The 27,506-nt window shown below is 38.9% G+C and overlaps 4 protein-coding genes across 10 annotated transcripts; 1 reads left to right on the forward strand and 3 right to left on the reverse strand.

Annotated features, from left to right (window-relative positions):
* Positions 1-88: 88 nt before the first annotated feature.
* On the reverse strand, positions 89-3,328 carry LOC133837928 (neprilysin-2-like). Its single transcript, XM_062268843.1, has 9 exons — positions 3,311-3,328; positions 2,758-2,853; positions 2,286-2,677; positions 2,014-2,228; positions 1,785-1,961; positions 1,352-1,728; positions 889-1,298; positions 573-823; positions 89-500 (listed from the first exon to the last, which is right to left on the reverse strand). The coding sequence occupies exons 2-9, from the start codon at positions 2,793-2,795 to the stop codon at positions 162-164; spliced, it is 2,199 nt and encodes a 732-aa protein (XP_062124827.1). The 5' UTR covers positions 2,796-2,853; positions 3,311-3,328; the 3' UTR covers positions 89-161.
* A 1,351-nt stretch (positions 3,329-4,679) lies between these two features.
* On the reverse strand, positions 4,680-5,745 carry LOC133837807 (eukaryotic translation initiation factor 3 subunit F-1). Its single transcript, XM_062268698.1, has one exon. It carries the CDS (start codon positions 5,654-5,656, stop codon positions 4,814-4,816), a length of 843 nt encoding a protein of 280 aa, XP_062124682.1. The 5' UTR covers positions 5,657-5,745; the 3' UTR covers positions 4,680-4,813.
* A 308-nt stretch (positions 5,746-6,053) lies between these two features.
* On the reverse strand, positions 6,054-23,284 carry LOC133837795 (neprilysin-2-like). 6 transcript variants are annotated; one of them, XM_062268680.1, is made up of 10 exons: positions 21,931-22,071; positions 21,715-21,830; positions 9,303-9,823; positions 9,025-9,239; positions 8,786-8,962; positions 8,345-8,721; positions 8,110-8,142; positions 7,030-7,439; positions 6,712-6,962; positions 6,054-6,640 (listed from the first exon to the last, which is right to left on the reverse strand). In XM_062268680.1, exons 2-10 carry the CDS (start codon positions 21,729-21,731, stop codon positions 6,302-6,304), a joined length of 2,340 nt encoding a protein of 779 aa, XP_062124664.1. In that variant the 5' UTR covers positions 21,732-21,830; positions 21,931-22,071; the 3' UTR covers positions 6,054-6,301. The 6 variants fall into 6 exon arrangements, with proteins under 6 accessions (XP_062124664.1, XP_062124666.1, XP_062124665.1 ...); XM_062268682.1 differs by having other exon boundaries at positions 22,000-22,035; XM_062268681.1 differs by having other exon boundaries at positions 21,952-21,976.
* LOC133837793 (pre-mRNA 3' end processing protein WDR33) lies at positions 22,969-27,502 on the forward strand. Of its 2 annotated transcripts, none has more exons than XM_062268673.1 (9): positions 22,969-23,125; positions 23,494-23,872; positions 23,934-24,203; positions 24,274-24,425; positions 25,245-25,342; positions 25,411-25,537; positions 25,596-25,829; positions 25,891-26,102; positions 26,163-27,502. In XM_062268673.1, exons 2-9 carry the CDS (start codon positions 23,588-23,590, stop codon positions 27,266-27,268), a joined length of 2,484 nt encoding a protein of 827 aa, XP_062124657.1. In that variant the 5' UTR covers positions 22,969-23,125; positions 23,494-23,587; the 3' UTR covers positions 27,269-27,502. The 2 variants fall into 2 exon arrangements, with proteins under 2 accessions (XP_062124657.1, XP_062124658.1); XM_062268674.1 differs by having other exon boundaries at positions 22,994-23,129.
* The last annotated feature ends 4 nt before the right edge of the window (positions 27,503-27,506 follow it).

The following is a 27,506-nucleotide window of genomic DNA, read 5'->3' on the forward strand; positions in this document are numbered from 1 at the left end:
TTTCCTGCTGGCACAAAGTTCTTCTTCCCTTCTACCCTATGGGTAGCGGGTATGTGCAAAGTATGCTACACACTAATAACAACATGAATTTCATTATGACAATAATAACTGCATCTCTTTAATAACAAAATCAATAAAATATAGTTTTTATAGAATTAAATCTACCACACTTCACATTTATGCACGGGATTCATTGGTGAGCCTTCTGGGCATTGAAAGTCTTTAGCAAAGTCTTTCGAATTGCGGAGCGGTCCCAATACACGGAACTCCGCTGGCGAATGCACGTCTGTTGTAATCGTTTCTCTTCGTTCTTTCAGACGGTCCTTAGCACACGCGTTTTGTGCAAACGAAATCCAGAACATTTGCTGTGGAGTATAGCCCAGTCCGGGCAGTCTGGGCTCTGGTTCATGGTCTCCAACCCAGCTTTGGTAAGCTCTATAAGCCTCCTTGACTCCACCATCATCGGCGATATTCTCGCCTTGCGTATTGATGCCATTCAACTTGAAATATTAATATAATAACAATAAATAACTTGAATTATTTCCATTAAATTAAAATTAAAGTTGACTTACTTTCAAGCCAGTTAAACGATCCGTAAAATTCCCATACTGTTCAATTATACATTGAGCCTTCTTCAGGTAAGCCTTCGCTGTGTCGGGTTGCCACCAATCCCGCATGTCGCCGTCACCATCGAACTGGCGACCCTCATCGTCAAATCCATGAGTGATTTCATGTCCTATTACGCTGCCAATCGTTCCATAGTTCATATAGTTGGGACGCTGAGCACTGAAGAAGAAATCTTGCATAATGCCAGCCGGAATCACTATAGCGGTGAAGATATTTCAATGACTTCGATCTTATACGTATACTTAATTGCTTCAGACTTACGAATACTGTTCTCCATGGATGAGTAGTAGGCATTAACTTCAGATGCTCGACTATGAAAAATCCAATCGGTTTTGTTAACGGGCAAACGTAAGAGGTTAAAAATGATGTCCGTCTCAAACATGTTAATGGCTAAACGGGATTCAAAAAAGTTGTCAGGATTTATATTAAGTTTCTCATAGTATTTGACAAGCTCCTTGTCGTCAAGAATCTCATCTGGATAACCAATGTGGGCTTCCATATTGTTTAGTTTCTTCTTGGCCTCATGTCTTGTCTTGTCGTCCATCCAGTTGACTTCATGAAGCATAAAGTAGAAGACTTTGCGAACGTTATTAACCATTTCAAGAACATTCGCTTTCGAATCTTGATCGAAGTGTTTTCGAACGTAAAGCGAGCCCACGGATATGTCAAAGCTAATTCATTAATTGATTAATTGTGATTTATACTTAATATTGAAAATACTAACTCTTTGTTGACAATGTCGATGCACTCCTTCCACCGCTCCTCCTGCTTCTGATGACCATCTATAGTCATACTATACTTTTCTCGCCGACTATGAAAATCTTCGCTAAGGTAACGAATAGAGAAGGCATGAATGCGCCACATCAAATAATTGGCAATCACACGATTCGGCGTCTTGGCCAACAATTTTCCCAACTTCTCAAAGAATGGGGGCACATTCACGTTAATAATATCATTCTCCTGTACACTAAGTCCTTTTGGCAACAATGCGTTCATAAAGTCCACCCAATCAACATAGGGATATGCGGCGTTCAGTTGCTGCAGAGTGAAGGGATTAAACATTACGGAAGAGTTACGAAACTTCTCCTTGGGCCAAGAGATCTAAGAAGTGGAGACAGTTTTAGTAAACTAGACGTTTGTGTTATATCCAGGCTTACGGTGGCTAAATCTATTTCAAATTGAAGGGATTGGCTTAGCTGTTCCTTGGCCTCGTCCTTCTTGGCACCAAATAGGACAGCAATGTCTACCATGTAATCATAATAGGCGCTGACCAGAGTCTCATTTAAGCCTTTCACCAGGTATTCCCGACTCACCGCAAGGACAGCTTGATCTAACTGCAAATAAATTGCATAATCATTTAGAACTTCCTAAATGAAATTCACTTACACTCATGACTCGCTTGGAGCTGTTCCGCAGATCGGCTTCAACGGAGAAGTTAATGATGTACTCAAAGTCAAATCCTTGAGCACGGAACTTTTTTACTAACTCTTGCCATTTAAAATTGTTATTCTCATTCCATTTATCGCCCTCGAGCAAGGGCCAGCCACCCATAGACTTTGCAATCTTGGTAATTGAAGTGGAGCCCAAAGATTCAATCCAAGCTGTAGAAGGGATTTAAATGTTATGTCTGAATTCAACTTGATTAGAGAAACACTCACTTGTATTTATGCAAGCTTTGTAATATAAATTAGGCAAACGAAAGTGTTTGGGAGCGTTTTCAGATGGCTCGGCTGAGATAATGTCCTTGAGTTGCTCTAGTAGCCTATCTTCGATGACGTTGAACGGATTAATGCTAGTCTTGTCTTCAGGTATGATCTCTTTATCGTTGTAGGTCCCGCAGGCAAACTCATAGAAATTATTACAGGGGTCCACGGACACATTCATTTTCTTGACTACCTCGGAAGCAGTGTCCCTGCATTCCTTCGTGTTACAAACGTAGGTCTCATAACGATTAGTGAAGAGCTTATAGATAAAGAAAATTGTTGTAAGCAAAACCAAAGCAAGGGCTACTAGGTATGGCACCGATCTTCGTCGTGGGGATTGGGCTTTGCTGAAATCCAACAAAAATAAATTAAAAGAGGTGTATGAAGAAGTAAAGAATTAGTCAAAAGTCAAATATTTTGCACTTACTTTGCCTTACAATCAGTTAGAAATTTAAATAATGCCATTGGCACTGGTCTGTGGATGCCGCGATGAATCTTCAACTGTATTAGAACCTTTAAGATACTGATATTAAAAATGAATGAATTTATTGTATTACAATTTACAACATTGGGATATTCAACCAAATGATACAGTAATACAGTAATATGCAGAAGCGAACTTGACATTCACCAATATCCCCAGACCCAAGACTATTTTTAGAATTCCAACATTCCAAATGTATATAAAAATTTATATACATTCATTTATACATACTATAACACGACAGAAGAAATCACTCAACTTTTAATAAAATATAAACTATTGTTTTTTAAATTTACAATCTATGAGAATAAGGAAATAAATTCCTAATGTTTCAATGCCGGTATATTTTCACATCTTATTCCTTAAATCAATTGATTAAATAATATTGAATAAATATGTATTTATAATTTTATCTCTCACATATATGTATTTGATAAATAAAAATTAACACGCGCACATAATTAATGAGCAGTCTCCGAGACGAGGAATAACCTACCGAAAGCACCAACCAAACAGAACTGATTCGTGATTATTCCGATACAGCATAAAATTTTTAAATATTATACTATATATCAAGGTGGTGAATTTGAAAATTTTTGAGAGTTCGATATTATCAGTACACTATGGGGAATTTGACCAGTTTTAGTGGCATTAATTCATAACTCGCAAACGACATAAGATTTTCCAATGCGTCCAATGGATACACATATGTTCTTATAAAAATATTATCGCGAAGTGGCCGTGGTATCGCTGCCGCACATTTATTTTATTTAATCACTTTAGTTTTCAAAAACATTAGCCTATTATTTTGATAAAATGAAGTAAAAATTCCTGGGAAGGAAGCATACAACATTTTAAATTTTTGACAATTGTAGATTTAACCGAAAAGCCTGATTAAGCTACGCTGAGCGTCTTTGAACTCATAGAGTTTTAAATAAATGTCAAAATTTAAGCTGCATTTACCATGATTCGAGTAATAATTAGCAAACAAAATTATTATTATTTGATTTAGAATCGTTTTTGTTTATAATATTTTGCTTATACCTTTCCTAAACCTTCCTAAACTTGAAATTTGCACTTCACAAAAAGCACAAATACATTTTTTTAGTTGTGAACACAGTTTTTAATGTTAATAATTTATTTTACATATTATTATTTATTTTTATTTTTGGTTTGCGTACAAATTTTAGAACAATCACAATGCAAATGGAACAAATGTTTGCGGGCTTTTGCTGTAAGATGTGACCACATGCCAATATAACGACTTTCACAAACGAAAAAGTTCCCAAAAAATACCAGGGTAAAATTGCAAACATTTTTTTTGGAACTAGTATCTAAATTAAAATAATTAAATTTCATAATACGGAACATATGTAAATATGCGAAAGCTTGAACTCTTTTACCCACTGTGCAAAATTAGTATTTTAATTAAGAAAAAATAAGCACTTTTAATAATACGGACGTATCAGATTCAAGTTTTGAGTCAAATTTATAGTCTTAAAACGAGCGTAAGTATTATCGGTTTAAAGAACATTCAAATTATCATTTTAAATTAGTAGTGATATCAAAATATATAAAGTATGCGCTATTTATAAATAACACAGCGTGGTAGCTTTGTAACGCTCCTTCAATTCCAATTAAGCATTGCCAGTGGTTCAACGAACATCCTCAAGGATTTATAGCTTTCTTAACAAATGTTTCACATCTATCCCTTAAAAATAATTTTTCTAAATTTTGGGAGAATATTCTTGCAATCCTCGAATGCACAGCTATTAATTAGATGAAATACTTACTTTCCCCAACTAATCTCTATTAAAAAGTCTACTATTATGAAAATCGCATATTTAAGTCAGAAAACAACAAACTTATTTGTGATCCGAGCACTTTATTACTTAGACGCATCAACGGCAAACACACAGTACGTAAATTAATCTTTGCTCTTAAATCTGACTTAAAATCCAGAGAACCATCCAACCAACCAAAGGAAAAAGAAAATTAATTAAGCTGTTGGCAGGAATGTCAGTTTCTCGTTGAGTTGCAGCTGCGTCTTTATCAATTGGGATAGTGTGATGACCATCAACAGATCGCGTACGTTGGCATTGAACATCTGCGTAAATTGCTCATGGGACATGTGTGGCACTGAGTGAATGAGGTCGAGCAGCTGTCGCCCAACAGCATTATCCGGCGTTACTTTGTGTGCGATGACATCGTCCACATACTTCAGTATGAGGTCCAGTAGTGATTGCAGTTTCGTTGAGGCCTCCGATATCTGTGCCAAATCCAACATGGGTGGCACGGTCTTGGGCCGATGAGCAGGCGACACACCCACCGTCTTCTGGAGCAGTTTCAGGCCAAAGGTCTCTGGTTCGTAGCTGGTCAGCTCCACGGGTATTGGGGTAAACATGCAGCCGGTCTTGCCGCCGGGCACGCCTAGCTGAATGCAGACATAGGCACGCAGACCCATGCGACCGCCTTGCAGGGAGGTGTCCACCGTCAAGTGCACCGGGTTGTTGCATTCCCGAGCGTAGTACTCGTGTATGACGGAGCTGTGGTTCGTCACTTCGTTGCCGGTAGCCCACCAACCAACCACACTCTCGTTGGCATTCACCTTGCGATTCAAATCGTACATATCCAGCGCATAGCTCAGTTCGGCTTCCACCTGGTCGTCGTGCTCCTTGTGAGGCACACAGAAGCAATTGGTAACCTCGACGACTCCCTTGTCAACAGAGCCAAGCAGTGTGCCGATGACGCGATGTGAGTCAGCATTGCGGCGTTCAAAAGCGTCTACAACTTGGAAAAGCACCACGGGGTGCACACGTACGGTTAAATTTAAAGCCGACATTTTTGATATTTCGTACGAATAATGCGAAAAATTAATAAATTTTTGCAATCGCCACGCTGCGTGAAAAGAACTCAAGGAAGAGTGGGACCGCAACAGGAATTTCGAAATATACTATTTGCGGACAAAAAACATACCAAATACCAGGGTTGATGTTGTACAATTTTCAGAGCTGCCAATCTGTCTGAACAATATGTTCAAAATTGAGCAACGGTTGTGCCACTGTTGATTACAGGGTGTCAACTTCAAAATAAATAAATTCAATAGCATACTTTCAGGTAATTGAAAATTCCAAGCGTTTTTTAAGATGAATAAATTTCATACAATACTTTTCGGCATTTCAAAAATCCCATGCGATATTTCCAAATTGTTGAAGGATTATGGAAAACATTTGTAAACATTCATTATTCAAAATACTGGTACATAAAAACAAATTTTTATTAAATAAATGTCTTATAATATGCTCACTTAGCATAGGATACGCTAGGGGTAGTAATTGTATTTCTACGTGAGATAGGCCCTAAAACATTTTGGGCTTGTTCGTCTAGATGTCTTTGCCGATTATCTAAAATGTTCATTAGTTCACTACGAAGACACACACACACATACAAATATGCATTGGAAATACAATCGTACAACATTTAGTCTCTACCACACTTCACATTTATGAACGGGGTTCATTGGCGATCCTTCTGGGCACTGGAAGTCCTTGGCAAAGTCCTTCATATTGCTCAACGAACCCAACACACGGAACTCCGATGGCGAATGAACGCCTGTAGTAATTCTCATCTTCAGCGATTCCTTACGATACTTGGCACACCAGGTCTGCCCAGCCGAGATCCAGAACATTTGCTGTGGCGTATAGTCGAGGCCAGGCAACTTTGGCTCTGGACCGTGCTTCTCCACCCAACGTTGGTAGGCGATATACGATTCCTTGACGCCACCATTATCGGCGATATTCTCGCCCTGCGTATTAATGCCGTTCAACTGTGAAAATGAAATAAAATACAGATTAATTACTAAATTGATTTACAGTAAATATTAATGTTTTTCATTACATTCAAGCCCGTTAAACGTTCCGTGTAGTTGCCATACTGTTCAATGATACATTGAGCCTTGTTCAGATAAGCCTTCTGTGTATCTGGTTGCCACCAATCACGCAGGTTGCCCTTCACATCGAACTGGCGACCCTGATCGTCGAATCCATGAGTGATTTCGTGACCGATCACATAGCCAATTGCTCCGAAGTTCATGTACTTGGGACGTTGAGCACTGAAGAAGTGACCCTGCAGAATGCCAGCCGGAAACTCTGAGAAACCGATGATAATTCAATTATAATTCAATATCTTACGTATACGTAATATGCGATAACTTACGTATGCTGTTTTCCAGGGATGAGTAGAAGGCATTCACAACTGCTGGGCGAGCGTGACGTATCCAATCGGTTTTGTTGACGGGCAAACGCAGCTTACTAAAGGAATAGTCTGTGCCGAAGATGTTCATGGCCAAGAAGGATTCAAAGTACTTGTCAGGATTGATTTCGAGTTTCTCAAAGTATTTGGCCAGCTTCTCGTTGTCGAGCATCTCATCGGGATAGCCAATGTGTGTGGCCATGCTGTGCAACTTCTCCTTGGCCTCCTGCTTCGTCTTGTCGTCCATCCAGTTGACCTCATCGAGGATGTCGTTGAATACGCCGCGTATGTCATTAACCATTTCCAGGGCATTGGCCTTCGAGTCTTGATGGAAATGCTTGCGAACGTAGAGCGAGCCCACGGATATGCCAAGGCTGATATTTAATATTTTTAGTTAATTGCGATTGTAATATACGATTTTTGCATGTGGTGTTGTTGTATGGTTGGTGAAACCAGTTGTAGTTGTTGTTGAAGTTTGGAGTTGTTGTTGATGGTCAGTGCATTTTTTTGATGGTGGAACAATCGTGGACGTGGACGTGAAAATGGAAACATAAAAATGAGAATTTTAATGAAAACAATTAACATAAATATTGTAGATTAACAAATTAATGCACATTTGGAATTCAACAAAAGAGAATCGAAATACCATTTTGTGGAAGAAAGCAAATGGGACACCTAAGATCGGATTTCGCTAGCGCTAAAACTACCATAAGCGAAACGTAAGGCGAAGCGATACAGTGAAGCCGCGCTATAACGAATAACAGTGGTTCGTTATGGAGCAACTTTACTGTGCACACTGTAAGGAAATAAAGCCAATGCATGTTTGATTGCCATCGTTTTTTGTGGGGTATCTCGAAGTCTTTGAAGAATTATGATAACGATTTAATTTGCAGTGCCTGTTGTTAACAAGTGTGTGAGTGTGCGTGTGTGTCTGTGTGTGTATGTGGCTGTGTAGATGTGTATGTGTGGGTGTTGTGTGTGTGTGAGGTATCTATACCCTGTAAGTAACTGAAATTTTGTTTGGATTTATCTGAAAATACCAACATTTCAACATTTGGTTCGAGCTCATCGACGTCACTGCAAAATCACAAAGAAATCAAACAGAAAGAAAGAAAGAATGAAAGAAGGAGAAACGAGCAAAACGAGCAGAAGAATTCACATATTGAAAACAATGGCCAAGGCATCAAAAAAACATCAGCTATCAGCTAATCCCAGACTCTCCTTCTTCAAACACTCCACTGCAGCCTAACGATCCCAACTTGCAACGTGCTCTACTAACCTGCCAGAGGAAATATCGACGCACTCCTTCCAACGCGCCTCCTGCTCCTGACGACCCGACAATGCCGTGGCATACTGCAGCTGCCGCTTGCGGAACTCCTCACTGAGGAAACCAATCGAGAAGGCGTGAATACGCCACATCATATAGTTGGCAATCACACGGTTCGGTGTCTTAGCCAGCAATTTGCCCAGCTCCTCAAAGAACGACGGGACTGTCAGGTTAATAATCTCATCGTCCTGCACATGGAGTCCCTCTGGCAACAAGGCGTTCATGTAGTCCACCCAGTCAACGTAGGGATAGGCGGCATACAGTTGCTGCGTAGTGCGGGGATTGAATAGCTCGGAGGAGTTGCGACGCTTCTCATTGGGCCAGGAGATCTAAGTGGGGATAAAGTTTGTTAAAGTCAACTCAGAATGGCAAAGAACAATTTGTAAATATTACATTGGCCAGCGCAATTTCGAATTCGAGCGATTGCAGCAGTTGTTCCTTGGCTTCTTCCTTCTTGGCACCAAAGAGAACAGAAATGTCCACCATATAGTCGTAGTAAGCGCTAACCAGCGTCTCATTGAAGCCCTTGACCAAGTATTCCCGACTCAGTGCCAATGCGGATTGATCCAACTGTGCAACAAGGATACAAAATTAGCTGAGGCTAGCTCACATCGTCTCTTTGTGCTACTTACGTCCATGAGGCGCTTGGTGCTGTTCTGCAGATCAACGCCAATGGAGAAATCAATGATGTAGTCCATGCTGAAACCGGCTTTGCGGAACTTCTTAACCTGCTCCTGCCATGTCCAGGTGTTGTCAGCGTTCCACTTCTCGCCCTCGATCAGTGGCCAGCCGCCCAAGGATTTGGCAATCTTGGCAATGGGTGTGGCACCCAAAGTTTCAATCAGTGCTGCAGAATAATCAAAAATGAAGTAAGTGAATTCAATGGAACACTCGTGGGTGGTGCACTCACTCTTATTCATGCAGGCTCTGTAGAGCAAGTTGGGCAGGCGGAAGTGCTTGGGTTCAGTGTCTGGGCGATCGGTTGTGATGATCTCCTTCAGCTGCTCCTGCAGTTTGTCCGAGATGACGCTGAAGGTACTGACGGACACCTTGTCGTCGGGAATGGTCTCCTCCTCGATGTAGGCGCCGCAGGCGAACTCATAGAAGTTATCACAAGGCTCCACCTCCGGATTGATTTTGCTGAGCACCTTGGAGGCGGTGTGAATGCACTCCTTGGTCAGACAAACGTTGTCCGGCTTGCCCTTGCTGGCCTGTTGCGTGACCGGCACCATGTTCAAGGTGGTGCTATTGGCACTCAGAGCAGTTGCCTGTGGCAGCGGCTGCGATGGCATCGCCATATTGGAGCCGCCGTGGCCGAGTCCTTTGTACAGTTCGTAGCCAAAGCCGGCGGCAATGATCGCGAAGAACAAGATGCAGAGAGCGAGCAGACCTCTCTCCATCTTGGTGCGACGGTGCCACCAGTTGGGATTCCTGCAACGCAACAAGAGAAACAAATGTGTTACTCGACGGAAAAAAAAAGAGTGCCATAAATCTCAATTAGACGACGCCACAGGCGAGAGAGGAACTGGGAAGGGGGAGCGGTGGCAGGGGGGCGTGGGTGTGAAGTAAAAGTCGAGTAAATTTCACTGTGCGTCGGACTTGTTTTTGTCGCTATTTTTGCTGCCTCGTCTTGGCGTCATCCATCCATAATCAATTCACTTTTTCTTTTCGCTTTTATTTTTTTATTCGTTTTTCAGTTTTTTTTTTTTTGTGCTTTAGCTATCTCCCGTTGACCATCTCGTTTATCTTGTGTGTCGGCCTCGTGCTTTGGCTCTTAACTTGTTTATCAACATTGTGCCGCTTTTGCCTTGCCCCCGTCTATTGAGCCTCTTCTGTCAGCAAATGCAAAAGATGAACAACGAACAGTCAACACACTGTGCTACACATCTCAATTGGCAATCGCCAGAAAACTGATTCTTTCCAGCACTCTACTCTATAAAGTTAAAGCTCTTCTTTTCCTTATTCATTGTTAATAATTACTAGAAATTACATACCTATATTACTTATAATCAAATTTAAAATAGCAAGTTAATAAAGCTGAAAGAATATTCTCCTTATTTTAGGTTTTTATTAGTAGTAATTTTTTTCTATAAAGCTAAAGCTTTTCTTTTCATAATTCATTCCGAATAATTATTATAAATTACATACCCATCTTACTTATAATACTTAAGCTGAAAGAACATTCTCCTGATTTGAGGGTATTTTTAGAAAACACAGAATTTCACTTTATTTCAACACTCTATTCTATAAAGTTAAAGCTTTTCTGTTTATAACTCAGTTTTAATAATTACTATACTTATGTGTATCATATCTAATTCTATAAAGTAATCAAGTTAATAAAACTAAAAGAATATTCTCCTCTGCTTAATCTCATTTTGCTCAACATGATTAAAACTTGTTATTGTTAGAAAGCATTTCTATGAAAAAAAAGTGCTTTGTCTTATGCCTCACCTAAATAACTTTTTACACAGTTTATTAACTCTGTTTAATATAAATTAGTTAAATTCTTTGAAATGCGCAATTCGCAGAATTTCGAAATCTGAATTCACACAATTTATATTAAATTAATGCGCTGTTGTTTCATCTTTATTATTTGAGTTCCTTATTTGCCTAATTATATATAATACTTATTGTATTCAAAATTCATAAATTGCCAACAAATATTAGAGTTATTCTGATTATATTCAGAGAACCTGTGCTTGCATCTCTAAAATATATTTCTTTGATTATCTGCCGCTTTCTCACTCCCATGCCTTTCTTTTTCTTTGAATACATCACATATATTTTTTAAGCTGATCGCAAATACTTCGAAATTGCGTAACGAACAGGAATGAAATTTGATTTGAATATGAGTTTGGTTGAACTTTGGCATTCGATGGCAATGTTTACTAATGAATATGTATGTTCAACAGTAGTTTAACTCTGTTTGTTTGTTTGTGCATCGAAATTAGCAGCAGCAAAATAATATTTGAAGCCCAAATTCGAACCAGTTGAAAACCTGTTGCACAGTGTCCCGCTCTCTAAATGCCAACTTCCTTCCGATTAACCAACGATCCAACGAGATTTGACAATTTTGCAAGAGTGGTTTTTGGTTTTCGGTTGTAATTGTTGTTGCTTCTGTTGCACATAAATAGATATCGAGCGAATGGCATGGGAAACTGGTTACATACTCGTATTGTGGGCCAGTTTGAAAAGTAATTTAACAAAAATCGTTTCAAGCTTTTAGCAGCTAAGATAAACAACACACACACGCACACACATAGTCGCAATGTAATATTAGCCAATATATTGTTGTTGTTTTCTTTTTCGGCATTTCCGTAGCTTGGCTTTTTGCACGCTTCAATTACTTTTGAAAATTATTAAATAATAATGATGCGCACTAAAGCCCAAAAGTTATGAGCCCCGAATACGCGCTTTAATGTGCGATTAAGTCTGGGCTCTATAAATATATTTATGGCTGATTACATACATTATTATTATTCGCTATTGTGCCAAAGGTCATCATCATAACTCATTCGCCCCGTGTGCCACGCTCTCTCACTCATCATTTTCACGGTATTCGATGCACGCGAGGTTGGCACTTGATTTAGATCACAATAATTCACAAATTATCTAAATTTTTTTAGTTGATTATTTTTCTTAAATGTTTAAGTTGTTCTTGCTTGAGAACTTTATAATTTTTATGAAGATGTTCGACAGCATTTGGTTTGGTAATTAAATGCCAACGTGACAAACATTTTATCTAGATATTCGTTGTTATTTAGCACTGTCATAATAAAAATTATAAAAGAAATAACTGGAATATGAGTTTTTAGGAATTATTTGCATGCATTTCGGTTCTAATTAAACAACATCAAAAATCAGAATAACTTAAAAATGCAAGTGCACAGTTATAAAAACTTGATTTATGCAAATTTCAGTTAAATGTGAATTCAAAATCTGTGATATATGAAATTTTGGAGACACATCTGCATAAATCTTTCTCAGCATTCGATTACCTAAAAACCCTAAAAAAAGTATGATCAAAACTTATTTGCCGCATGTGTTTCAAGCCAAGTCAATTTGTCTGAATTCCTTCAGCATATTTTGAAGATGTTCCCTTGCTCGTTAACAATTTTTGTTAGTTTCTCCTTAAGTTTGTCTTCTACCTGTTGTCGTTAAGATGATTCACAGATTGATAAATATACTCGAAAAATAAGTGTGTGCATCATAATCCTGTTTTGAAGCTGCAAGAAACCAGCTTCAAGAGTTCGAAATTTCATTTAAACCAGCCACGAAAAGTTTCAAGAAATTCAATTAATGCAAATTCTTTTCAACATACGCCAAGTAACATATTTGTCAGTTTATTCTATATTAGACCTGGATGACATGGCTGAGTGATCACAGTAAACGAACCACGAACCACGAGCTTCAAGCTTTAATCATATTGCAAAAAAAAAAAAAAGAGAAAAAACATCAACCTACTCAATCCACAATGTATCTGTAACAACAACATCTATATACTATTAGTATTCACAGCAATTATATTGTTTAATGCGGCTGAACCTTTAGCTTTAGCTATTGTTAACTGAACAAATGGAACATACACTAAATAGTAACAACGACAACGATTAACCTCGACACGAAATATATTTTCATTTTGCAAATAAATGTAATATACATTGTTGTAAATATTAAATTGAATATAACAATTAAAGGGTATTTTTTAAAACTGCGTGCTGTCGATGAAGTCAACATTTTATTTATTTTTCTTGCCAAGCTCAAGTTCTAATTGCGAATCAAAGCGTTATTTGTCTTCATGATTTGCACATCGTTTAAAACAAATCGAACAAATGCCAATTTCTATAATTAATGCCAGTAAATGTTAAACAGCAAAAAGAGAGACGTCAATGTTCAACCAGTTTACAAATGTTTTTTGCCGTTGTTTTTCACATTTGTTGAATTGTGCATTATGGAAATTCGACATCTTGGGCATAACATGGACTTCAATTCAGTTGTATTAAAGTTGAATGACATTGCCAGAGATCACTGTACAATGAGCTGGAAATGAATCAGCTACCACTTTGGGATTCGTATTTGCTCTACAAGCACTCTTCAGTGTATAGAGTAAATAAGTTGAATTTAAGTAAATATAAAAAACGAATAAAACAAGTAAAAGCTACCCATTACGCATTTTCAATAAAAACAAATCAATGCGGTATTATTCTTAAAATTTACTAAATTAATATACTGAATAATACTGGAATACGGCGAATTCTATATTTAGTATATCGATATACTATTACATTTAAAATATGCCATAAAATGCAGAATATTTATTATTTCTTAAATAACTTCTACTATTTTTATCTGAATGTAGTGTATCAATTTGGTTTCTTCGATTTGCGGAGCCGGAAGTGATTGCTGAAAAAGTCTAAAACAAACATTATCTACGTGCAAAAGTTACGGACAGACAGACATATCTATATCGTCTCGGCTGTTGACACCTATCAAAAATATATATTCTTTATTATTCACTCCTTCAGCGTGTTACATACATTTTCTGAAGACATACCTATGGGCATCGGATACAGAAAATTATTTCGCAATTCAATGTAAACAAAGTAAACAAAGAATGTAAAGCAACCGGCTGCATCTACGAGGGGCGGAGCATAAACAAGTGGAGGTCCACAGCTGTGTGGCTATAAAGTATCTTTGTCTAAGAAGTTGTACAGTATTTATGCATTTTTGGCAAAATCTAGCAACATCCTAAATAGTAGCCTACTGAAACGTTTCGAAGATCATTTAGGCACGACGATTCGACGTATTTCAGCTGGAGTCGGGATAACGCTGAACATACACAGAGGAGATGCTACAGTGTTTATACCCGCTACCCATAGGGTAGAAGGGTATTATAACTTTGTGCCGGCAGGAAATGTATGTATCATGTAGAAGGAGGCATCTCCGACCCTATATTCTTCATCAGCGTCAACAGCCGAGACGATATAGCCATGTCCGTCTGTCCGTCTGTGTGTCTGTCTGTCTGTCCGTCCGTCCGTATGAAACATTGGATCTCAGAAACTATAAGAGATAGAGCTCTAATTTTTGTTCGACAGCATTTGGTATGTTTGCACGCAGAACAAGTTTGTTTTAAATTTTTGCCACGCCCCCTTCCGCCCCCGCAGATTAAAAATCGAATAACAAGCCTAATTTAAAAGCTAGAGTTTTTGATATATACAATAATTACTGTAGTAGTTATGATTCCTAAAAATTTGTTTGTAATCAGATAAAAATTGTGGAAGTTAATAAAGAAATACTTTTGTATGGGCAAAAACGCCTACTTACTAGGGCTCTTAGTTGGTTTGGCCGACAATCTGGTATTGTGCATCTATGGTATATTTTGAATGGTGTACTATATCGATATACCAAACATAGCATTTGATATATTTTTAGTATTTTTGTTAGTATTTTGGTATATTTTGAAAATGATTCCGCAATATTTTGCCTTTATTAAAATGGGTAGCGGGTATCTCACAGTCGAGCACACTCGACTGCAACTTTCTTACTTGTTGTATATACAATACTTATATGTCTCTCTCTTACTATTTATCTCTGCGTCTACTCAACTCTTCTATGCATTATTTTAATCAATTAAGTTATGACTGGACTTAATCGATTGATTTACCTGCCTCTGCTCTTACATCTGCATTATCTAAGAGCCTAATTAGCCAAGACGCAAATCGTGCCCGATCATTGACCACTTTGATCAAGCACGTTGCTCTTACCTCACACACTCACACACAGCATTCATGTCTCGATTCACAATTTGTATCTTTATTCAGTTGCCCGGTTTATGCAATTGTCATTGATTTTTGCATTGTCACTGTGTCTTATCAGCAGCAATATCAAATGATTCCATCTCTATTCGCATCTGTAGCTGAATTTGTATCTGTTTTGTGTGTGTGACACATCGAGAGGAGTGTGTATGTGTGTGTGTGTGTGTGTGTATTCACATTTTATGTCGTATTTTATTCATGAATATATATTGTGCCCAGGTGCTGTACACTAGAAACTTTATACAAGTGTCCCTCCCCAAAAAAAACAGTATTGGGTGGCACAGGGGCGGGGCCAAGGGGGCAGGGGACAGGGGGCGTGTCAATAGGCGCCAGTTTCAAGCTGTGCTTTTGTCTCTGAGTTGCCCAATAAATGTGTCAAGTGCAGGCGGCGTTTTTGCCATTGACGTGACACTTTGCCGTCACCATCGTCATCGCCAAACACGTGAGTGTGTGCGTATTTATGAGTATGTGAGTGTGAGTGTGTGTGAGTGTGGATGACGTTTGGCAACATTGCTTACCTTTTGGGCTTTTATTTGTTTATTTTATTTTATTATCGATACTCTAACCAGAAGAAGTTTCAACCTATTGCACAAACATAAATCTTTAAAGATCTCTTGAACAACCTTGAGATACAAGATTATATATCTTGGCAGTGCATTGATTTATAGTATGGTACTATATAATTATTATATTACATGAGTGTATAAAGTATTCGGTACAAACTATTCAAACTGTCTTCACATTATTTATTTTGTTAAGACTATTTGTCATTTTAATATGCTTTTGATCGTTTTTTGGTCTCCGATGTCGATGTCGTTGGCTTTATTAATATGCAACACTTTGATTGACACACAACACACTTTGAGTTTGTAGTTGCTGTTGTTGTTGTTGTTTTTTTGGTGTTCGGAATAACGCATTTGGTGAGCCCACTTCCTAAGTGTCTTGAAGTTGTTTTTTTGTGTGTTAAACCAAATGCGATTTTAATAGCACAAGCTTTTTGTATTCCACACTTTAATCATGCTCAGTAATCAGTAATTCGGCTATACGCACTTGAATAATTAAGATGATTCGCATGTTTTTCTTTGCCGAAAACTGTTTTGATTGAGACTCAATCACATTTGAAGGGAGTTGCTAGTCACGTCAAGGAAATCAAACAGAAAGATGATTTAAAGATTCTACTCCAAAACTAGATTTGTCAGCGCTACTTTACACTAAAGTTAATGCAATAAGTTTATATTATTACTAAACTATATATAATAGTCACAAAAATAATAGCTAAGTCAAAGAAACTATGGAATAACAAAAGTATCTGAAAGATACAAATGATGTAAGCTTCAGAAGTAAGTTTAAAATACAGAAACTCAAGTTTATGTGAGTCGCTTGAATACGCGTGAAATTAAAAAGTATTTTAAGAAGCTTTAAAATATAAAGCAAATTAAGCGTTAAGTTGTGACCTATCTCAATTACGGAGTAAATTAAAAGAACAAAATAAATAGAACTAAAAATAAATGTAGTCTAAAATGCACTCTTTATGAATCACTATTATTATAAAATAATATAAATAAATAAATTTGCAGAGCATTGCTAGTTTTGTCATAAAAAAAAAACCAACAAATATTTGAGGTCATTTGTATAGTTTATTTGTTTGTTTTTTGGCCATGTGAGAGAAGAGGCAGATGTAAAAAAAATAAAGCAACAAATGCAGATGGGCTCGGCCTTTATAGTTTAAAAGTTGCAGTGTGGCTTTCTAGCTAGTTTTGCTTTTTAATTTCATTTCAATTGTTATTGTTGTTGATGTTGTTGTGGCTGATGCTGATGCTACGTTATTTAAATGTTTACAATGCATACGTAAAGCCCGAAACCAAAAAGCAACGACAAATTGCCTTCAAAGTGTTAATTTGTGCCACAGACACAATTACCTAATACATTTTAATTACGCCCGACTTGGGCCCGACAGCTTCAGCTGTCTTCTATGAAGATGAGACGCGCACACGAATGAGTTTAAGTTTGTTGTTTTTGTTAATTTTTTTTGGGTTTCTCTCTTTCTCTCTCTTTTGGCACTCACTATGATTGCTTGCTTTAATTGCTCGAAATATTAGAGCTGTCATATCATTTAAGCAACTGTCTCAACTGTCGCTGCCTCTGCCTCAGTCGCAGTCGCAGTCGCTGCCTCTGCTAGCTGCGCTGTTGCGTGTGCGCTCATTAAAAAGCCGGAATGCAGCTGCGAAGCATTTGAGGAATTAACGGATACCAAATAGAGTACAACAAATCAATGTTCTGTGTGGAGAGGTGTCAAATACAGTTTGGAAAGCATCTCATTAATATGCGTGGTATATGCAAATAAGTTCCACATGCGTTCCACATCTAGAGCTTGTCTTCACTATGCGATAATTCTCTCGCTCAATGCTCAGTTTCCCTCTTGTTGTGTGTGCGGATTAAATTTCTTCAAAACTTTCACTCGGCTTCAACTTGAACTTGTCTCTAATATCATTTTTTTTTTCTTCTATTGATCTTGGCCCTCAAATCGAGTGGCGGCTCAGCAGCAAAATGAAACTTTGCAATCTGTTTATCAACAGGACGCGCACAATTTGCCAACAGGAAAAAATCAGCGACAATGCAATTGTCAATGGGTGGGAAAGAGGGGGAGTATGGCCGAGGGGCGTGGCAGGAAGTTGTGGCAGTTACTTTGCTACCTTGAATAGGCCAGCCAGTCAGTCAGCCAGTCAGAGAGTGAATGGAGCAGAGATGGGGCAGGAAAAGCCAACGGAAACCCATTGAAAAACATTGAAAAGTGCAGCGAGAGTCGCAATTTCTGCACATAAATAACGGCAATATTGCAATGCTTGCCAAACTCTTGAAACCACAAAAAAAAAAACAATTTAAAAAATTATAAAAAATAGATAAAACTTTGTGTGTGTGAGCTGCCAAGCCAAGGGCGTCATATGTCAAAATGTCTCAACGAGTTTTTCATTGGATGTTACGACAAGTACAAGGTGCGTTTTGCATGCTAACGAAATGGAAATGTTTTCGAAACCACTTTTTTAATACTTCGTTCATTTTTTGGGTGGGTACAAAAATGATATTGGCAATTATGGAACAATACGCATACGATTAACAATCGCCAATGGCAAGGCGAATCATTAAATATGCATTCGGCATTTAGACTAAACGATAAACAAAAGGCAAGCGAAATTTTTCAACTTTTCAAAGATTGACCTCAAAAACTTGGCAAAGCATTCGTTGTAAATAAATAACATCGCTTTAAATGAGATGCACACACAACAATAAGAATAACAATTGTTTCTTGATGTTTTTAGTGTATTAGTTCCTCGAGGAAGTTTCACAGCATAAAATTATGCATATTGAAAAGTTTCCCTAACTTGAGATGAACTTGATAAGGGACGTATGCATACTTATATAACTCAGTGTTTTCCAATTTGTTGATGAGTGTGTGTGTGGCGTGCCTCCAAGAATGTTTTCGCATAGCACGTAGCTTGGATTAATGAGCAAACATTTGAAAAAACAGTAAGAATAACAATATATAATATTATTATTATTATTCAACTCGAGTCAAGTTTCAGCACTCAAATTGCAATAGAAGCCAAGTTGAGTGAGGCTAATTTTACGATCGGTAGCTTTCTCATAGAAGATAACTATTGTTCTAAGAAAAATTAGCAGACGCGTGGCCGATTTTCTTGTTGGTTTTGTGGGTCACGTAAAATGCTCGTTTAAATCGGAACGCTTCCCGGTTCGGGTAATTCCCTAAAAAATCCTCTTTGGTCGCATCAAATAATCGCAATTATGTGTAAACAAAACGAGTACACGTAATTTGGACTTCAATGAAAGAGTTACGAACCTTTCGAGTCGAGTCGAGTCGGGCTTTAGCATCCATCAATCACCTGGCTGTGACAAATCGTCGCGTCGCGTCGCGTCTTTTTTTATGATGTGTAGAATGAGTAATAATCATATAATGAGAGAGAAAGAAGAAGTCAAAGACCGGGCCTATTACGTGAGCTACACGCTCCAAAATTTTCTCGCAATTACGCATTTTATATACCTTGAAGTATTTGGCCCGATTTGCCAAATGATTCACGTGCTGCACAGCGACGATCATAAGGAAGTGATGCACCTGCAGATCGAGCCTTAAGAATGTTATTTGTGACTGACCTCAAAACAAAGAGAGCCCATTACTTTTATTTCTTCATTTTTATTATACGAGTTGCACTTAAAGATTTGACCAAAAGTATGCAATAAATTCAAGTAATTGCCAAATTGTTTTTCCTGCATTTGTTTACTCACTTCTCAAAGTGTTAAGCAAATAGTTTGTTCCATCATCTACAACAATTAGTCAGATGAAGACGTTGTCTAAAAACCTATTTCCTTATAGTCTAATTGATAAATGATTAAAGACGCAATGAATAACTATTAATCATCTGATTGAAATGCAATTAAATGACTAAAGAGTCAGATGTGATAAGATAGGTTTAAAAGTAATTAGATCTCAAGAGATTAAAGCGAATTATTATTCACATTTCAGCTGTATTTGTTATTGTTTATCTTTGTTAACACGATAACCTCTATGATATGGCAAACTAAAGAATTATTTATAGTCGCTGCCCAGATAAGTGTTGACTATACGATAATGTAAACAACACAGATTCAAATATGGTAAAGATGAAATCAGTTTTCATTACAATGTGGCCACCGCAAGTTTCACCTTCGACTGGAGAACAAAACAACCAAAAACAGAAAAAATGAAAACGCAAAGAAAACGCTGCCGCATGGTCAAATGAGTGACCATAATTGGCCCGTTGCAAGTTGCAGCTACTTGCTGACCACGTTAAGGTCTGCGTGCGTTTAATTATGCAATTTGAGCAAATAAGCAGCAACTGCAACAACAACACCAACAACAGCAACAGCAACCACAACATCAACAATAGCTATAATAAAAATTCTTTAAAAAAATATACAAAACAAATGAGACGCCAAGCTATAAAAATAAAAAAAAACTGAAACTGAAAACACTTGAAAAAAATTTCAGTTCTTGACGGATTTCGAGTCGATTTAGTTGGCCTAAATACCGCTCGAAAAGAAACAGAAACAGATAAAATACATACAATCGGGCTCAGAATTTAGTCAAAGCTGTATAACCGGTAAGACGATTCCATCTATAGCCTATAGCCATCAACTACTTCGACATCACGCTAAGGTGTGATATATTTTTTTATTGTTGGGCCTCTACAAAGAGCTTCAATTGTGCGACTCTTCTCTCAACTTGGATTTTATGAAAATTGTTTTGCGAAGTGCATTAACAAAACTCACATAAACAAATAAGTAGACCGTAGACATGAGTCTGTTCGCAAATATCTCTGGACAATAAATATTTCACCACAACGCACCTGTGTTTTGTAAACTATTTCGATTGAAATTAATCTATCTTTAGATGTCTGCAAAATTCGATTAATATGTATTTCCGGAATACATTGAACCTTCTGCTGAACACTTTAAATATATTTCTTTTTAAGTAAATAAACAATTAAGTAAATATGACGGAAACATGACAAGCACAACATTTTAGTATTAAGTTCTATTAGAACAATTGAAAAGATTCGTGTGAATGTTGAGTTAACCAAACGCATCGCAGCAATTAGAAAAAAATTACTAAGGAACGTGAGAACTTGAATTCAAACAAAATAATCTCAGACTTTCTGGCATTGTACAATAAAATACAATAATTATAATTATTGTGCACTAACAAAAAGTATTTACATATACATATGTAGTATATCTCAAATAAATCAGTCCCATCTTTTATCTTTTTTGTGACAACAGTTTTCCATTAAGCCTTCTGAAGGCCAAAAAAGAGGCTCAAGAATAATTCTTGATTTATTTGAGCTACGATTTTTGGATTTTTTTTTTTTTGGGTAGGGCACATTCTCGAAAAAAAGTTTGGGATTGTTTCACATTAAACTAGTGCGGACAACTCTTCATTTTATATAACTCTTAGAATATAAAGTTTAAAAGTTAGCTAAAACGTATACAGAAATAATTAATTAATTTATTAGCATTCAACTAATTAATGAAAATAAATGCTCATCCATAGATGCTAATCGAATTCCAAATAAGTGTGATATTGTTGTTGGGCCAAAAATAAACCTGATAACAACAAAAGCCTCTGGCGAGTTTTTTTTCGTATGTTTTTTTATTTGTGAAAGAAAAAAATCAAATCGAACTACCTGGAACGTGTTTTTAATAAACATGCGCAACTTTCTTTTTTTGACGCGCCAACAAATATTGAAAAATCGAATGGAAATGGGTGGCAAACTGGCTTGCAACAAAGATAATGAAAATGCAGCAGCAGCCACAGCCACAGCAGCAGCAACAGCAGCAGCATTACCATTGTATTTAAAATAAATATGTGTGTATGTGTATGTGGGACAGTATTTTTTTGTTAGGAGTGGAAGGGGTGGTGGGGGGAAGGGTAACTGAGAGGAGACAACAACTTACTTAATGACTGTTTGCATGTTAACCGTTTTAACAATATTGACTTTAATGTCCGGCGCAAGTGGCTGTTACTTTTTAGTTGTTGTTCTTGCTTTTATTGTTAACGAGACGCTGTTTAGCTGTTAAAGATAAATGATTTTTATTTGCATTTAGTTAGCATTCAATAACATTTAAACCACAAATTATAACAGTAGTAGCAGAAGCACAAGCAAAATTTACACAACAAACAACGCTCCACACAGCGATTTGAAATTTAACAGCCAATAAATACTATCATATGCACTCAACGTTTAATATGAACTCAACCACGAACGACGACCTACTGAACGCACAAACCGCACGCGCAATTGTATATAAAAGTTTTTGCTGAGCCCCAACACCAAAAGCACGGATCCAACTGGCCCTCCAAGCAACTAACTGTTGTGTATGCGCAAGCACATACAACAACTCAACTTAACAGAGGTCTCAAATGTTATTAACAGAATACCGGCTAATCGTCTGTTAGCTATGCGATAGTTTCAATACGCAATCATTGCTGGCTTTACATAAGAAAAATTTAATTTTCAATTCGATAAAGATAAAGACTATGTAATATTTTTTTATAGTAAATATTCAACACAATCAATAATTGTTATTATTTAACAAAAACATCTTGCTTGATACTTTTCTTATTTTCAAACATGAACTCAGTCGATCGTTGATACGTGTACACACTGTTCATATTACAGTAAGGCCGTAACCTTAATAATATATACTAGTTGGTATAACATAGAAATCCAATAGAAATATTCTTTGGTATTTTTGCGCTTTAAAGTGCCGTTACTAACCAACTCCTATGCAAAAAAGTGCCGTTACTTAATTTTCGCCCACTCATTTTGTCTAATCACGTTCTTTTTAATTTAAATTTGATCAGAGGGAGGTGTATACTGGACTTAAGAAATACAACATGTTTTTGTCGTCGTATAGTTGTTTTTGATACAATTTTTAGTACGGAAATTAAAAGAGGTTTACGGTAACGCGCCACTTTCTACGGGTTTGGAAAAAGAACTGGTATGAATCATTAAGTGTGACCAGGTGATACTTATCACAATATTCATATTTCGGCGTTAAAACTTATATTTATTAAAAATGATTTTCTTGTGATCACACCCCGACTCAGGTGTTACAAGAACCGCGAGGTGGAAAACTAATTATAATCTCAAAGAATAACAATAAATAAATAAAAAACATCGATGTTTGCTATAATAAATCGATGTCTCCACAAAGTCAATAACATCGATACATCGATAGTGCCATCTCTATACAACTGCCATCCACGCGACCGACGAATTGATTAAAACTTAAAGCAATTTTATTGTTATTTACAAAAGTAATTCAAACTAGTTAATAGACATAATGAGACAATTATAGTGCGGTAAGTAAGTAAAAGAGCAAGAGCAAACCTCAAATAACGGAACAGCGTAAACGACACGCGTTTCACTTGTGGGGGTGCATCATCATATACGAGTGCGTCCGTGACTATTTGTGCATGTGTGCGTTTGCGTTTTCTTGGTTCCATTCAAACGTCTAAAATTTTGCAACACCGCCGCGGTAATTGTTAAAAATACTTTTTAAGCTAAGCACACACACTTGAAAACCGCAATTTAATTGTACTCTAATACTGTTGCGACTATTTTTTGAATGCAGATTTGCATTTAGCAACAAATCGTAGCAATCTGCAAAAAGATATAAAAAAAAAAGAACTGGTTCAGCGAGTGGTCTAATATTAGTTCTGTACTTTAGAAATTCTTTTTTTCTGCAAACCAACCGGAGAGAGAAAAGGAAAGCAAGAGCAAACTAAGGAAAGGACGTCAATTACAAATCGCCAGCCACCAAAATGGATTTGTCACAACCGCCACCGCAGCTGTTGACGGCGCCATCAGCGTTGGCCACAAACTTCACATCGATGCCGCCGCCTTCGATGGGCGGTCAACACTACAGGCATTATCATCCGCATCATGGAGCAGGCAAACAGGGCTACAATCACTTTAAGCCCTTCATGCCGGGCGGCTTCCAACGACCGTTTGGCATGTCACAGGACGACTTCGATGGCAAGCGATTGCGCAAGAGCGTGATGCGAAAAACCGTCGACTACAATGCCTCCATAATCAAAGCACTTGAAGTGAGTTTGAAGATCTTATAACAAGTATGGAAATTGTAATGAATTCAAATTACCTTTGCAGGCTCGACTCTGGCAACGCGATTACCGGGATCGTCTGGCCATTCAGCCGGACAGCATTTATGTGCCGCAGATGTTGCCGCCCTCCAGCTTCCTGGATAATCCGGCGAATGCGATAACGACGCGTTTCGTCAAAACCGCCACCAATAAAATGCGCTGTCCCATCTTCACACTCGCCTGGACGCCAGAGGGCAGGCGTTTAGTCACCGGCGCCAGCTCTGGCGAGTTTACGCTATGGAATGGCCTCACATTTAACTTTGAAACGATTCTGCAGGTAAGAAGGAGTGCCAAAGAGAGCATTGAGAGTGAAAACTAATCAATGAATATCTATTATTACTTGCTAGGCCCACGATATCTCGGTTCGCACGATGGTGTGGTCACACAACGACAGCTGGATGGTGACGGGCGATCATGGCGGCTATGTGAAGTACTGGCAATCGAACATGAACAACGTGAAGATGTATCAGGCGCACAAGGAGGCGATTAGGGGAATAAGGTATTGCCTAATGATTGTATTGTTGTCAATTGTATTTACCATTTCGCAGCCGTCGTTGCCATCCTGTTTGGGGTTACCATTGAACCACCACTCCCAAGTTTAGATCGCTCACAGTTGCGCAGCTTAGCATGCAAATCTCTTTTTCATCGTCATCGTTTCGTTACCCCGTTTTGGTTTCCCCCGGGGGCTGTTGCAAATTTGTTATACTCAATAAAGCCGTCACATGTGCAACATGCCAGGTTCTCTCTCGCGGTTTTTGGTTTAGTTAGGTTAGCGTAGATTGCGCGCTCGCAGTTTTCCATCCCATCAAGTCCAAGACTTTATATTTAAAATTACACAAAGCAAAGAAATTAAAACCCCAGTCTAACTATGTATTAATTACTGTGATATCTAGACTTAACTCAAAAAGACTGTGAAAAGAATATAATGAACTCGATTTGAAATAAATGAATCTTTTGATCTTTTACAAAATACAATAAAGGCAAACCAAGCCAAACAAAGAAATTAAAATATATACAAAACAAAAAAACATTGAGCAATTTTTATTTGTGCGCGGAAGAATAATAAAAATGCAATATGCGTCACTTTTCAATTACAACTCGGGGGTTCGAGTGTTTTCTTTCAAAGATCTGCTGCTGTGACTACTGCTGAGGTGAGAGAAAGATGGGCAGGTGGGATCCGAATCCTCTTGGAAGTTTACTCTTCCTACTCCACACACTCATCATACTCGTATTTTATTTGTGATTCTCGTTTTGCATTTTATCTAACCTCGCTGTCTCTCCGCTTCCGCTTTTCCCCCGCCTCTATCAACAACCTCAGTTTCAGTCCGACGGACAGTAAATTTGTCAGCGGTAGTGACGATGGCACCTTACGCATCTGGGACTTTATGCGCTGCCAGGAGGAACGAGTGCTGCGCGGTAAGTAGAGCATTTAGTCCACATTCCCTTGCTCTTGCATCCTTCATAATTGGATCACGTGGTTACAGGTCATGGTGCGGATGTGAAGTGCGTGCATTGGCATCCACAGAAAGCGATGATTGTCAGCGGGAGCAAGGACAACCAGCAGCCCATCAAGATCTGGGATCCCAAGAGCGGCATTGCGCTGGCCACGCTGTAAGTACTCAACTCTGTATAATTGGAAAATGTTATATATTTAGTCCATTTTCTGCAGCCATGCCCACAAGTCGACTGTTATGGATCTCAAGTGGAATGACAATGGCAACTGGCTGGTAACGGCGTCCAGAGATCATCTGCTGAAGCTCTTCGACATACGTAATCTGAAGGAGGAGGTACAAGTCTTTCGTGGCCACAAAAAGGAAGCCAGCTCCGTGTCCTGGCATCCCATACACGAGGGTCTCTTCTGTTCTGGTGGCTCTGATGGCTCCATTCTCTTCTGGAACGTGGGGTGAGTTTCACTTCGGTTTAAATTCCTTATTTCAATTGCTTAAAGCGTTATTCTTTCACAGTACGGATAAGGAGATTGGCTGTGTGGAGACGGCGCATGACAGCATTGTGTGGACACTCGCCTGGCATCCGTTGGGTCACATTCTCTGCTCCGGCTCCAACGATCATACGATTAAGTTCTGGACACGCAATCGACCCGGCGATCTGATGCGTGACAAATACAATCTGAATACGCTTCCCGCCAGCTTAGCTGCGCTCGATGAATGTGAATACGGTGAGTAACCAGGGCAAGTCAATTGACCTGCAGATGTTTTAATGTGTCACCCATTTCAAGATGATGCCGTCATTCCCGGCATGGGACCCGAGGACAAGGTGGAGTTCACAGAGAGTCTTACAGCCGACAAGGGCTTCATTCCCGGCCTCGATTTGGACCCGAGCAGCAGGGCGGCCAGCGATCGGGATCGCGAGAAGAAGGTGCCCTACAGCAAGCCCATTCCACGCAATTTCCAGGTGCAATGGGCGGGGCCGCGTCGCGCCGACGATCCCAGTGTGCTCAGCATACACGACGAGCTGGCGGCCCGTGAGTCGAAGGACTCGAGCAACGGTCTTACGCATCAGCAGATCAGCGAGAACACATTGGAGGGCATCCTGGCCAGCGGCATGCTTAACGGCCTTGATCCCCAGACAATTGTTGGTGTCTTTGCCTATGGTCGCTTCATTCGCGTGCATCCCGATTCGCGTCTGATGGGCGCAATACGTCAGGGTGCGGAGTACCTCAACAAATACATCGATGCCGGCAAACTAGAGGAGCTGCGGGATGTTGTGCCCACTCGGGAGCGGGAACGCGACCGAGATCGGGAACGAGAGCGTTCGCGTTCGGTGTCACCGGCGGGAGACACGCCGCAGTCAAGGGGCGAGGTCTCACCACCGTTGAAGAAGTCTCGCTTTGAGCCGCGCCAGCACAATGCACAGTTGGTTTGTGTGCGTGAACTGCTGCTGCTGAAGAAACCGTTCCTCCCCTCGCTGCTGACAGTGAAGGCGCAACAGCCGAAGACCGAGTTCATCGATGATCCTGCGAGCTATGGCAGCGCTTCGCCCATGGATCAGGCGTCGCGTGAGGATTCGAGTAGACCGAATCCTTGGGCTTCCAATGCGCCCTGGAGCAACAACTATGGGAATGGCAATGGCAACAACGGTGGGCCATCAAATCAAAATGGTTATGGCAACAATGGCGGGGGCGGTGGCGGCGGTGATAACTTCAATGATCGTGATCAGCGTGACAATTACCAAAAGAGCGGCAACAATAACAACCGTGACAACAACGGTGGCCAACGTCGAAGACGTGGCAACAATGGAAACTCGGGAGGCGGTGGTGGCGGAGGAGGAGGAGGCGGTGGCGGCGGAGGCCGAAACCGTGGCCGCAATAACAGACGCTTCTAAGTTCACCACAAACACACACATTCTGAACGCTCGTTTTGTAAACATACAAAAACAAAAAAAGAATCAAATACCTTTTTGGCATCCTCCCACTCCAACTCTCCCTCCCTATTTTATGCTTAACACAATTTATATTATTATTTTAGTAATACGGCAAACACAACTGATTGTAAATTGTATCTGCTCACAACAGGCGCTTATCTAATTATATAGTTTGTTTGTTGTGATTTTTCAAAATCCC

The sequence above is a fragment of the Drosophila sulfurigaster genome, chromosome 2R (genome assembly GCF_023558435.1).
Source record: "Drosophila sulfurigaster albostrigata strain 15112-1811.04 chromosome 2R, ASM2355843v2, whole genome shotgun sequence".
In the NCBI taxonomy this organism is placed as follows: domain Eukaryota; kingdom Metazoa; phylum Arthropoda; class Insecta; order Diptera; family Drosophilidae; genus Drosophila; species Drosophila sulfurigaster.

What these genes read in the sequence shown, in the direction of transcription:
- LOC133837928 (XM_062268843.1), bottom strand. Translation starts at nt 2,795, where the DNA reads ATGGCATTATTTAAATTTCTAACTGATTGTAAGGCAAA. An exon ending in GCTCCAAGCGAGTCATGAGT is followed by an intron (nt 1,962 to 2,013) that starts GTAAGTGAATTT and finishes ATTTATTTGCAG; the next exon opens with TTAGATCAAGCTGTCCTTGC. An exon ending in ATCCATGGAGAACAGTATTC is followed by an intron (nt 824 to 888) that starts GTAAGTCTGAAG and finishes TCACCGCTATAG; the next exon opens with TGATTCCGGCTGGCATTATG.
- LOC133837807 (XM_062268698.1), bottom strand. Translation starts at nt 5,656, where the DNA reads ATGTCGGCTTTAAATTTAACCGTACGTGTGCACCCCGTGGTGCTTTTC.
- LOC133837795 (XM_062268676.1), bottom strand. Translation starts at nt 23,269, where the DNA reads ATGGAACCAAGAAAACGCAAACGCACACATGCACAAATAGTCACGGAC. An exon ending in GCACCAAGCGCCTCATGGAC is followed by an intron (nt 8,963 to 9,024) that starts GTAAGTAGCACA and finishes CTTGTTGCACAG; the next exon opens with TTGGATCAATCCGCATTGGC. An exon ending in ATCCCTGGAAAACAGCATAC is followed by an intron (nt 6,963 to 7,029) that starts GTAAGTTATCGC and finishes TCGGTTTCTCAG; the next exon opens with AGTTTCCGGCTGGCATTCTG.
- LOC133837793 (XM_062268673.1), top strand. Translation starts at nt 23,588, where the DNA reads ATGGATTTGTCACAACCGCCACCGCAGCTGTTGACGGCGCCATCAGCG. An exon ending in GAGGCGATTAGGGGAATAAG is followed by an intron (nt 24,426 to 25,244) that starts GTATTGCCTAAT and finishes CAACAACCTCAG; the next exon opens with TTTCAGTCCGACGGACAGTA. An exon ending in GGCATTGCGCTGGCCACGCT is followed by an intron (nt 25,538 to 25,595) that starts GTAAGTACTCAA and finishes CATTTTCTGCAG; the next exon opens with CCATGCCCACAAGTCGACTG.